A 12,860-nucleotide genomic window follows, 5' to 3' on the forward strand; every position below is an offset into this window, starting at 1 on the left:
CACATATTCCAAACATGTCTGGTAACTCAACTGTGAAAGGTTAGCAGATTGGAAGTTTGGTGGCCATTTGGGTTCCTACCAAAAAATTAGATAAGGTAAATCATTTTATGGTTGCCAGTAACCACAGGATATTTTACTGTGCTGCTGTTCAATGACCAGCAAGGGCAATGCTGGACTGAGGGCTACGGCTAACTATAGCTATACCTGTATATATTTCTAAAATACTGGAAATACTATTCTGTTTAATAAGTTGTATTATGTTGGTGTGCATTATTTTGATTTTCATGGCATCTAATTCCCTGGAGTGTATTCAGTGTGTATAAAATACCATCAGCAACTGGTACATCTAGGCCAGAGACACAGTGAAGGGCTCCTTCCTTGTTGTGTTCAAAAGTACTCCTACTATCCCTTTACTGCAGACACAGGTGTTGCCATCCACCCTAAGGTTAAACCAGTTCTTCTAATCTAATCTTCTTCCCTTTCCTTCCCTGTGTTTGCATGCTCGCTCCGCTTCTCTCTCTGGCCCTGAGGCAGTGAGCTGTGCCACCTTTTAGCACAGTGGTCTACTCTTGATTTTCCCACACTTATCTTATTCTTTATGCAATAAAAAATTTTGCATGGGAAAATCCTTTTAAAAACACACTGCAATGGTCATAAATCACTGATTAAGAAATTACTCTCAATGTTAAAATAAATAAAATAAAAGCAAAAAGTGTGCTAGACTTTACCATGGTTTTCTACTCCTTTGCAAGCACTGAACGTGCCAGCTCTGGGCTGGCATAAAGGTGCAGCTGAAAGGAACAGGGTCATCTGAGGTGAAGTGCCAAATCTCCCTCTCTCACAAAACCAAAATAATCTCTGGCCATTCTAGTGGCTACCATCCTAACCCTCATCCCCTGACCCCCAAATGATAAACCCCACTGCTCCTAGTGGAATCCTCACTACCTTATTTGACCCTTGTGGTGCATCAGTATGGACTACTAGGAGGGCAGGCACTATCATTTTAGAAGATGGAAGCACTAGAGGAAGAAGTGAGGTGTCTGGGAAGGGGGAGGGTTTCACCTTGACCACCAGGGTTTATTTTGGGGAGAGTAGTGAGAGGAAAGTTAGGATGTTTTGGAGAGGGGGTGCCCACTAGGACCACCAGGGACTGTTTTTTGGAGTTGAAGGAGGGGGGTCAGGGTGTCTTGGGGAGGGGGCTCTACTAGGATCAAAACGGATTAATTTTGCGGGGTCAGGATAGGGGGGGATTGGGGTATCTAGGAACTTTTCCACTAGAACTACCAGGCATTATTTTAGGAGGTTGGGAGGGATATTGGGATGGAAGGGCCCACTGGATCAGCAGGAAAATTTTGCAGGATGGGGGTAAGGGAGGTGCACAGAGGTTGCAGAGAGCAGAAGACAGTTTTTTAATAAATATTTCCCTTCCTGTCAGTGCGTGAGTTAATCCCCTCTCACACCAAAAGAAAGGGAGACATTTTACTCTTGACGCACAAAGGTCTGTATACCACTATGGTGGTGTGCACTGTTTTTTTCATTACAGCATATCCTTTTTAATACTGAGGCAATTTGCATGCCATTCGGAATAAAAATAAATTTAGCACTTGCATTAGAACACAGTGCACTGAAGCTTGCATTCTTTCACAAAACACACTGGTCTTTGATATTCAGCACTGTAACAAGAAAAACAGGATCGGTGCTATGTGACTCAAGCTTAAAGGAGAGGAAAAAGGGAAAGGATATGAGAAAGTGAAGAAGAAGGGCAATGGAGGGAACTAGAAAAGAGGTGAAAGGGAGGAAAGGAAGCGGATAGGGCAAGAAAAGAGAGAGAGTAGTAGTATGTGGATCTGTAGAGTGCAAAGTTTATCTAATAGTACTATAGACATCAGTAGTCCAGAAGGAGGGAATGAGAAGGTGGAGCTAGGTAAAGGAACAAGAAGGCCCAAGGGATAAGAAAATGGAGAAAGGCAAGGAGTTTAATGTAAATGGGAATGGAAAGAAATAGGTTGGTAAATATAGTATTGAAAGATGGGGAATGGAAGAGCATAGCAGCAATGTGAAAGACTATCCAGGAAGGATGAGAATAATGAGAGTAAAGAACAGGCTAAGAAAGGGAGAAAGGTAGCGTGATATGCTAACGAAGAGAGCAGAAAACAGAGCAAAGTCAAGAGCTCATGGTAAGTTGCAAGGAAGATGGTTCAGTAAATATACATTGGGTTTCAAAAAAAATATACAAAACTTCTTTTCTGCATTACTGTCAAAACTTGACCAATTTCAATAAAATTTGGGATATATCATCCCTGAATAAATTTGCAATAAGCCTACATTCACACCAGACCCTCACCTAAACAATGTCATCACCACCTAGCGATTATTGGCATGATATAGACACCGTTTTGCTTTAAACATAAAGGTACCATAGTTTTCAGTCAGGAGAATTTGAGCCTTATTAAAATTTTTACCTGGAGAAAGTTTACAGTTCTCATAGACTGGTGCAAGAATTTCCCATAAAAGAGGTGGAAGAGAGTAAGTGTAGAATATGTTTTGAAGAAACTGCAAAACACAGGCTCAACTGATCGTCAGTCAAGAAGTGGCAAGGACCGATCAGTTCGCACTGAAGTGAGACAGCCAGCATGAATATAGGCTTATTGCAAATTTATTCAGGATGATATGTCCCACACTTTATTGAAATTGGTCAAGTTTTGACAGAGTTATGCAGAAAAGTGTGTGTGTGTGTATAAAATAACTGAAGGAGGAGGCAGGGGTGGCAAATGCCTGTAACAGACTAATGACAAGATCATGTCCCAAACAGTAATATATTCAGCAGGAATTTTCTTCAAACTGATGTTCAAATATATACAATAGATTATATCTCATGATCATATAAATATATTTATAGGGATTATCAGACTTCTATGCATCTCGCGACCATCTGAACAATAATGTTCTATCGTTCTTTCTTTGCAAACGAAATGGTGCGGTGCAAATCCTCATAGAACCCCACTTTTGCTCTAATATTTGATTAATTGATTAATTTTAAATAAGGTATAGCAATTCTTTGTATCCTGCCGGTTTGAATTCTGAAATAGACTGGTGGTCGCTGATCTAATTTGATTGGCTGGTTACTTTGATTGATTATCCAATCCTGGAGTTCTTCTTTTGATCAGCTGTAGCTTATTTAAAAGGAAGGCGTGCACTGAGATGCTGCGGCCATTTTGTTGATGCAGGAACAGTATGAAAGCTATAACGGTAAATAAACTCCTTATCTATTTTAAATTTCGAGATTATAAGGAATCCCTTTATTGAAGGTGTTTGATTTTCACTTTTATTGTTGGTTTGCAGTGAGCCTCCTCCTTGATAAAGCGGATCGCGAAACTTGGCCATGTCGGCGGGGGTTCCTGATAACTTTATGCTGCTGCCATTAAAGATAAGTCGTAATTTCTAAGGATTTCTAAGAATTTTTAAGAAAATCTTTTTTGAATAAAATTAATCAAATATTAGAGCAAAAGTGGGATTCTATGAGGATTTGCACCGCGCCATTTCGTTTGCAAAGAAAGAACGATAGAACATTATTGTTCAGATGGTCACGAGATGCATAGAAGTCTGATAATCCCTATAAATATATTTATATGATCATGAGATATAATCTATTGTATATATTTGAACATCAGTTTGAAGAAAATTCCTGCTGAATATATTACTGTTTGGGACATGATCTTGTCATTTGATATATAGTCCCCACAGATTTTTGTTTAGGTGATTTAAATATAGTGTAACAGACTAATGGCAGATGTAATGACAACCAAATCTATGAGAGAATTTAAACATGCTTGGGACAGTCATAGAACATAGTGTTAAGGACAGTTTAGGGTTAAAATGAAGGAAAAAACTTGATCATATGTTCAGTCATATAAAACTTTGTAAGGCCAAAGAAAAGGAAAAATGCAAGCCAAAGAGAAAATAGTAAGGCTACATTAGGCAACCAAGACAAGGTAACCTGTAGGAAGTCAACCATATTTACAACCCTAACAACATCACTGCACCCAGGCTGCGTAATTTGCATGAAGTAGCCATGGATGCCATCCTAACATTAACAAGCATGGGGTGGCTGGATATTTGGACAACAGTCTCACTAAGGGGCTGGGTCACTGTCTGGATTATTAACTTCATGGTAGATGTGAATGAGGTCTGGATGTTGGATAAAATGTGACACTCATAATAACCAAAAAGAAGATGGCAAGGTCTGAAAAAGATTATCAGCAGAGATGATGGAAATCAGAACTGTAAAAGAATTTAAATATATTTGGGATAGATGTAAAGGGCATGGTAAGGGACAGGGTTGGGTATAAGATAAATGTGTGTGGAGGGATAGCTGGTGGTGGTTTATTTTACCAAAGTGGTAGAGAACCAGAAAGATTTTAAAAATGCGCAAAATGCATGAGACAACCATTTCATATATTTGTCTTCAACTATATTAAATATATTCCTTTGATGTATATGAGAAGCCAGAAGTATCCTGTGCTCTGTTATTTGGCAGCTTGCCCCTTAGCAAAAGAAGGGGGTGCTATTTCAAATCCAGGCAGTAATGGAGGAGTAACCAGGGGATTGCTCTTGACCCCCAACTAGCCACCAGGAAATCCCCCAGTAAGTCCCAGGAGGGGGGAATCGGAGGGAATAGGGGGATTTGTGAGAAGGGAGTTTGAAAAAGGGGGAGGTGGGAGAGTCGCATCAAAGAACGGTAAGGTGGGGTAGATTTGATTCCAGAGCCAGCCCTTTAAAAGACAGCATGCTAAGCTTGGGGCCAGCTATCTTTGAGTTGCTGTGACCAGGATTGCATGATGTTCCCAGCTGCAGCAAAGCAAATTAAATTTTTCATGCAAGTTCTGATGGCTAATAGCTTTTATGGTTTATTTTATCATAGCTAAACCACCCCTTCCTAACTGTTAAGACTTAACTGTTAACAGGTTAGGAGTCACCATCCTAAGAAATGTAAAACATCATGCAAAAGTTTGAATCTTGTACTTTTCTCTAGTCTGTTATCACTGTTGTACTTACCTGTTTAGTGACCGTGTGCAGGTTCTCCAAGCATCCAGTTCCATTGAAAGCTGTTCAATTTGTAGAGGTACAGACACCTCCCTGCGTTTTAAAAGCTGACTAGAAATGGGAACAAAAAGGACATGCTAAGGAGGTAATTTTCAAAATCCCATTCGGTGTGTGAAATAAAGTGGTACTCTGTCCCCTTATAACACAAGATGATTTTTTAAAAAACAAAGCAGGTAGTTTGTATTTGGAAATCTGCCTAAAGCTTTGTGGGCACAAGATACCCAAGTAACATTACACCTGTTCTTTCTGCAAGTTGACTTATGCAGGAAAAACTAACTCTGCATATAAAACATCCAGTAAACACAGAGAGGGGTAAATACTCTAGGTCAGTGACAGTATGCATTTTTTTTGACCACTGCCAGCATTACACCTGGATATTCAATGCCAGCTATATGCGATATTCAATACTTAACCATATAAGTTAAACTAGAAAAAGATAGGACTGTGTTTTATGAGGTCCTATTTGTTCAATTAACTTTTGCGGTTAAGTGCTGAATATTGGTACTTAATCACATAAATGCCAACTCCACCACCGGACTTCCCACAAAATTGCTGGCTATGAGTTTGGTGGTTAGTGCTGATATTTAGTGGCACTGTCTAGTTAAGTGCTGCTGAATATCAGTGGATAGGCTGGCACAAGCGATTTAATTAGGCAGGATCCTCTTTTGCCGGGTTAAATCACTTTTAATATCAACCCCACAGTTTTCTCCCTTGACTTAAACAGAAAGTCCATATTTTGAACAAATAGTTTTACTAGGCATCTTTCATAACTGTCCTATTATCTGTTAGCACGTCTTAGGGTTCTGTCCTGGGTCCTCTTCTCTCTCTGCACCCTTTCCCTTGATAAGCTGATCTTTTCCCATGGACTCAAACACCATCTTTATACAGACAACTCCCAGTACTCCTGAATTAAACTTATGGATATTTTGTATGTTAAAGACCAAAGACTTCTGGGATGCTTGACAATGATCTCTAGGACGCAGCACTGTTTTATAACAAGTTAACAATGTTGTCATGAAGTCTGCATTTTAATTCTTTCATAAACAGAGAACGGTTACTGGATCAAGCATAAAATTCAGGTTGGGATTTCGACTGGCTAGTTTAAAAACACAAAACCTCTTCTTCAGGCATTATATACTGCTGGTAATATTTCTCAGTTTATCACACTGATTGGGAACCCCTGATAACTGGAGAAATAATTCTAGATATTTTTTCTGTTTACAAGTTAACAGTCCCTAATCTAATTTACAGATGGCTGTTTTGGGTTTAAAAAAAAAACATTTGTCCAAGATGCATGATCTCACACTTTTTTTTTTTTTTTTTGCACTAAAGCACAGCTTCCAAAAATTGGCCCTTCTCACTGTTTTTCCAAGTCCCCTTTTATTTTTTTACAAGCCTCCCATGGTGTTCCAGATGTTAGGATTTTGCATTGTCTGCAAACAAGCACAGGTTCCCCTAAAGTCCCTCTGCGTTGTTACCAAGATATTGGAAAGAAATAGCCGTATCAGTGATTCCCGAAGTAAATTACTGATGTTTTTACCGTAATGAGAATGGATCTCATTGATCATCACCCTCTGAATTCTGCATTTCTGGCCTAATTAACACTTTTCTGTCTTAACTCCATATTGACCAGTTTGCTTACCAGTCTTCTACATGAAGCAGTGTAGAAACCTTAGAGGCCTAGATAGGCAATATCCAGGGTCCTGATCCACCACTTTTGTCGCTCATTAAAGAATTCAATAAGATTTCTCTTACAGCATCTTTTTTTGTGAAACCAAGTTGTCTGGGATCCTGTTGTCTACTAATTCAAAAGCATGCCACTATCTTTTTTTTTTTTCTTCAATAGTTATTCCAGTGGTTCCCAAACCTGATTCTGGAGGCACCCCAGCCAGTCAGGTTTTCAGGATAGCCACAATGAATATTCATGAGAGAGATCTGCGTGCAGTGCAGGCAGTGCATGCAAATCTCTGTCATGAATATTCATTGTGGAGATCCTGAAAACCTGACTGGCTGGGGTGCTTCCAGGACCAGGTTTGGGAACCACTGAGTTATTCCATAGATTTATTCACTACCAAAGTTAGACTGATGGGTCTCCCATTGCCTTTTTGTTTACATTTTTGTGGTGTGGCGTGAGACTACAGATGTTCTCCTATAGTCTGGACCCTCTCCAGCAATAAACCTCCTCTCGCCATTCGTCAGGAGTTTCATCAGGTTTACAATTGTGATTATTATAAGGAATAAATATGTAATTGGGCTTAGGGCAAGGCACCTGTTTGGTTCTCAATTCAGGATGGCTGGATTGAAGTTGCAATGCATTAGGAGATGAAACAATAAATATTATAGCTGCTGGTGGCACCAGCTGGACAAACAGTTTTTATACCACTGATCAGTGCCATGTTATAGGATGGCTCAGGTCCCACTGCTACCAGGCTGGGGGAGAACTGTTAAATGCCCAAACCTGACAGTAGAGAAGCATATACGAGTGGCAATTTGTAAGTGAAGACACTTAGCCAAAATTGACTGTTTCATCCTGTGAACAGATAAACTAAAAAGCTGGACTTTTACCTTGTATACTCATAAAGTGCAGGTACGATGCTAGTGTACTGTCTTCTAATTGCAAGCAAAGCACCAGTGTAACCACACAATATCAGCAGCTCATTACGAACTCTAAAAAAGAATAACATTCATTAGTTATAAACTATAACACTGGGGTGACATTTCAAGGTTTACCATCAGCCTACAGCAGGGGTTCTCAACCCAGTTCTTGTGACACATCTTGCCAGTCAGATTTTCAGGATACCCATAATGAATATGCATATTCACTATGGATATCCTGAAAAACTATAGGGCCAATGAAATCATAAGAGCCAGTGATGGATTTTTCCAGCTTTCCATGATTTTTGAACTACAGATGCTTTAGGATTTCCGATATAGACTTCTATAAAATCAGGTTTTTTTCCCCAGTGTTGCATCAAATATTTTAAAACTCACTTCATAAAAATTAAGGGCAGCACTTACAAACCCAACTAATTTTGTAGATAGCAACACTAGCTGAGAAATGGGGCAGGAAACTGAGTCCAGACTGGGCAGAATCTGTTGGTCTATGGAGAAAAGGCAAAAAGCAAAGGAGACACATTTCTCAAATAAGCCAAAGAAGGAAATAAACAAAATACTTTAACTGAAACAATAAGACTTCAAATTTATTAATATCGCCATCTGACACAGTTGTGTTTGGCATACAACTGCCTGTCTCAGGAGTATCTATAGAAGAGTGCCTTTAAAACCATATATGGTTGACATAAGTGGTATTCCCAAAAGTGACATGGATAGTGCCACTGAAAATCCAGTCTGACTGCCTTAGCATTATCCACATAGTGCCAGGGCAATCTGGGGGCAGAACTAAAGCAGACCTGGAAGTTATCTGGATATCTATCCTAACTTGCCCAGATAGGTATCCAGGCGCCATTATTGAATATCAGAAGTACCTGGATAGCTTCCTGCAGCCACAAATACTCAGATATTCAGTGCCAGAATCCAGATAGAGTCCAGCGCTCAATTTCCAGGTATAGAAAAGCCTGTGCTGGCCAAGAACGTACAACAAGCCTTCTGCTGCTCAACCAGCTGGCGAACAGATTCAGCCTGCTCTGGTGGGAGACAGTCTGCCAAATCAGTACAGGCTTGTGTAGAGCTGGTTCAATTGAATATTTTATTTATTAGGAGTTATTTACCGCCTTTTTGAAGGAATTCACTCAAGGTGGTGTACAGTAAGAATAAATCAAACATGAGCAATAGACAATTACAGCAGTAAAAATATTCAAATAACAATACAAAGTATGGCAATACTTAACAATACTTAATAATACAAAGTATCTTCTGACAATGTCAACACAATACGTAATAGAACATTTTAAAAGAAAGTGGGTATAAGCAAAGATGGAACACATAGGTAAGAGAATAAGAGGAGTTAGAAAATAAGGTGATTAATTTAAAGAAAGTTGCACATGAGGTCAGAGAGATGGTTAACATATAGATAGGTAAGACAGTAAGAGGAGTTAGAAAGTAAGAATATAGGAGTTGAGCACAGAAGCCTGATATATCTTCTGCCCCAAAAGAATCCAGGGTTCTAGCTATTCTGCCAGGGAGCGCTGAAGCATAGTCCCTAGAACTCCTAGCTCTTTTGAGCACGGATTCCACCACTAGAGAATGATGAGGCAACTGATGCCTGTTAAACCAAGTACCAGGTTTGGGAACCACTGCCATAAGCTGCATAGTAAAGTGTTTCTTGCACTAAATCCAGCCGTTTCTTGTTAAATTCATGAGGAGATACAGTATCTATAAAAACTGCTCTACAAATTTAGATATAGGAAAAGAGTTTAAAAGAGAACAAGAGAAGAGCAGATTAAATGCAGAGAGAGTTTGAATTTAGTAAGTCAGGGGAAAATATACTCACTCACTACATTTATGTAGGACCAGTCTCTCAGTATGGATGTAGCTGAGAAGATCAAGAATTGGGCAGATTGAGTCCAAAGTCCAGTCTGAATTACTAAGTTGATCTATTAACAATGCAGAGAAAGGTGATAATACAGAAGAATGCAATGTACATTTGCCAGTGACTATTTTGAGATATATGATGTAATTTCCATTTTGTAAGATACCTTTAACATACTGAATTCCAATAGGAAGGGCTTTCTCAGGTTCTGAACTTAGCAAGTAATATTTGACAGCTTCAAAGACATCTCCTTCTGCATGTGCAGCCTCCGCTAGCCGCATACATTCTTCTAAATCTGGGAGATTACACTGAAAAAAAACATGTTTGCAAAGAAAAGTGTTACCACCCTTATTTGCACATAACAAAGCTTTGTGGAGGGTAATTCTATAGCCATGCACCTAGTATTAGGTGCCGAGAATGCACCTAGTTGGAGTCTATTCTATAAAGAAAGGTTAGGCACTTCCGTTTCTTTACAGAATACCAGTGTTACAGGTCAAATACACACCTATATCTTAGGCACGAGCACTTAACATCAGCTAAAGACCAGGTGTCTAGATAGTGAATGTATGTATATTTATTTTATAACAGATGTGTATAAATGGGCATCCTACCAGTCTCCGCCCATGTGAATGACCACCTGCATAGTATGTGCCATCTGTGGTATGTATGCACGTATAGAATAGCATCTATGCTGAAAAACAGTTTAGGCAGTTTCTTATAGAATTACCTCCAAAGTGTGGATCAGGCAGTAATGAGGTCCCCTATTCTTTATAAAGAAAAGTAAAAGCAGATTCAATTTAACAATTATTCCCCCCTCCCCCAATGCGGACTGTAATACTTCTCGCTAAGAAGAGTGACAGGACAAAGCTCTATAGCATTATGGAGCACGACTCCCAAGAACCTAATGCCCACTCCTTTTAATGCTGCAGTGGGTTATCGCATTTCCCCTATACATTAACATTTAAGTACATTAATACATTTATCTATCAATAAACTTTTATCTATTAACTATCAAATCAATAGCCACAGCCAAAAAGCAAAGGAGACAATTTTGCAAAGGGGGCCAAATGGAGTGCTACGTTAATGAGCGCCAGAAACAATGGCGTCAAGCGGTATTCTGTAATGGCAAGAATGCAGGTACATGTCATTATAGAATACAGGAAATGGAAAGGAGTATCATTTATCAACATCTATTGCTACTGATTTTCTTGTATTTTAAATGGTAGGTACAGGACAATCAGAGGCTCCAACCACCTTATTTCATCATCAGTCTAGCTCCACTTTTTAAAAAAACTTTCTAGAAAACATACAACTCCTTTATCACATTATAATCTTGAACATCTTTAATTTTCATTTAATCATAAATAGATTTCTTATCTTTATAAACATTCAGGCTCATTGAAAACACTTGTGCTGCTTAGGGAATAATGTGCCAAAATCATTCGTGGCAGAAGTGTCTGTGTGGATATCTTGAAGAAATTGTGCACGTAACATATACTATTCTGTATGTTATGTGCAAATCTGGCGATTCCTATCCCCTTGCCCACCTATGCAAATGCCTCCCTTGCACATATGTGGCCACATATGTTACAGAACAGCTCCAACTACATATGTAGGTATTTGGCACCTAACCCTTGAAGTTGAAACCTGGGAGCATTTAAAATCTTTTTTTTTCCTGTGTCTAGATCAAAAGAGAAAGATGGTTTGTGGGAACTTTCTCCTTTTGTTTTGTGGAATGCAGTGGTATATTATAAAAATGCTCTTAATATTTTTTAATACTACTATTCAATAATAAGAGAGATTTTGAATAATATATATAGGAATAATGGTGTCCTGGGAATAATGGTGGCTAAGGGAAAGCAGCAGTAAAAGAGTTGGAGCTGAATGACACAAACAAATCTGGTGGAGCGTAAATGAGTCAGAATGAGTTCAGTAAAAGATTTATTATGCCATGTTGGACGGTCACTGTTTTTAAATCTTTTTTCTGTATGAAGTTTATCAACCAACATGTTGTGCTTTGAATAAAGATGATTAAAACAAAAAATAAGATTTTGATGTTACTGAATTCTATTATTCTTTCTCACTATATTTTCAGTTTTGGCACAGTATATAAGAAAAGCAATGGATTAGGGTCTTTTAGCCCATTTAGTTATATTTAAACAAATGTCTCACAATCTCCTTATGCTCATTCCTCAATCTCTTCCTCTCCATCCTTCCTACTCCTTACCCCTCCCAATTTCTTCTCCTTTTGCTCATCCTATCTTTGTTTACCTCTCCATGCTCAATTTACATATCCTCAAACCCCCACTACTACTATGTTTACTACAACTTGTAACATTCTCCTTCAAGACTTTGTAATTCTATTTACTATGTAAGCCGCATTGAACCTGCTATGTGTGGGAAAGTGCGGGGTACAAATGTAATTAATAATAATAATAATACTTATTTATAGAACTACCTTTAAAGTTAACAGTGTACATTTCTGCTTAGAGGGGCATTTTCAATATGACGTCAAAGCCCAAATTGAGATGTTTTGCCGAAAATATCAAAAATAGAAAAACATAGTTCACAGCCATAACTGAACCAGAAAAACGTCTAAATTTCTGGTTCTATTATGGCATCCCACCTAAACCCCTTCAAATTGTATGGTGAGCCCTCCAGGAACAGAGACAACCCACTTTACTACTAAAATAGCCCCAGGCTTGCAGGTCACTTATACATTTATATACAGGAGGAATTTCTATGATCCAAGAGGGCTCACATATTTGTACTGAAATGAAAGAGTTAAGAGTGGAAATCGAACCTGAGTACTGTTGTTCACTGTCCACTGGACTGATCACTAGGCTACTCCATCTACTTGCTTGCTGCTTTCTTAGGAATGGCCATATCATCTGGAGCTGTCATGAAGCCTGGTATCTATTGTCACTGACATATCGGGGGGGGGGGGGGGGGGGGGGGCGGTGACCGCTGGGGGATTAAGAGGGGTTCATGCCTTAATCCCTACAGTGGTCAGCTGGTCAGTTACGGCACCTTTTTCTGTTTTAGCCGTCACTGAAACAGGTCTAGATAAAAATGAACATTTTTGCACAGGGCCTTTTTTCTGTTCTATTATTGCTGAAAAACATCCATATTGTAAGTCCTGCCCAAAACACACCCCCTTACTATTTGGACGAATTCAATGAACGCTCCAATTCTGCCATTTCGCAATTTGCGATTTAGATGTTTGTCCATCTGCTGCTCTGTGCTGCTTTTTGAGACATTTTTCTCT

At 39.0% G+C, this 12,860-nt stretch overlaps 1 protein-coding gene across 1 annotated transcript in view; it reads right to left on the reverse strand.

The window, feature by feature from the left end:
- The window catches only part of WDR17 (WD repeat domain 17), a 272,532-nt gene that overhangs the window by 12,166 nt on the left and 247,506 nt on the right, over positions 1-12,860 (reverse strand). Inside the window, exons 24-27 of the mRNA XM_030191530.1 lie at positions 9,759-9,900; positions 9,554-9,656; positions 7,669-7,770; positions 5,056-5,154 (exon numbers count right to left, since the gene is read on the reverse strand). Of these exons, the coding sequence (XP_030047390.1) occupies positions 5,056-5,154; positions 7,669-7,770; positions 9,554-9,656; positions 9,759-9,900 (446 nt within the window). The remainder of the gene's footprint in view (positions 1-5,055; positions 5,155-7,668; positions 7,771-9,553; positions 9,657-9,758; positions 9,901-12,860) is intronic.

This window comes from Microcaecilia unicolor, chromosome 2, assembly GCF_901765095.1.
Source record: "Microcaecilia unicolor chromosome 2, aMicUni1.1, whole genome shotgun sequence".
NCBI classification, from domain to species: Eukaryota; Metazoa; Chordata; class Amphibia; order Gymnophiona; family Siphonopidae; genus Microcaecilia; species Microcaecilia unicolor.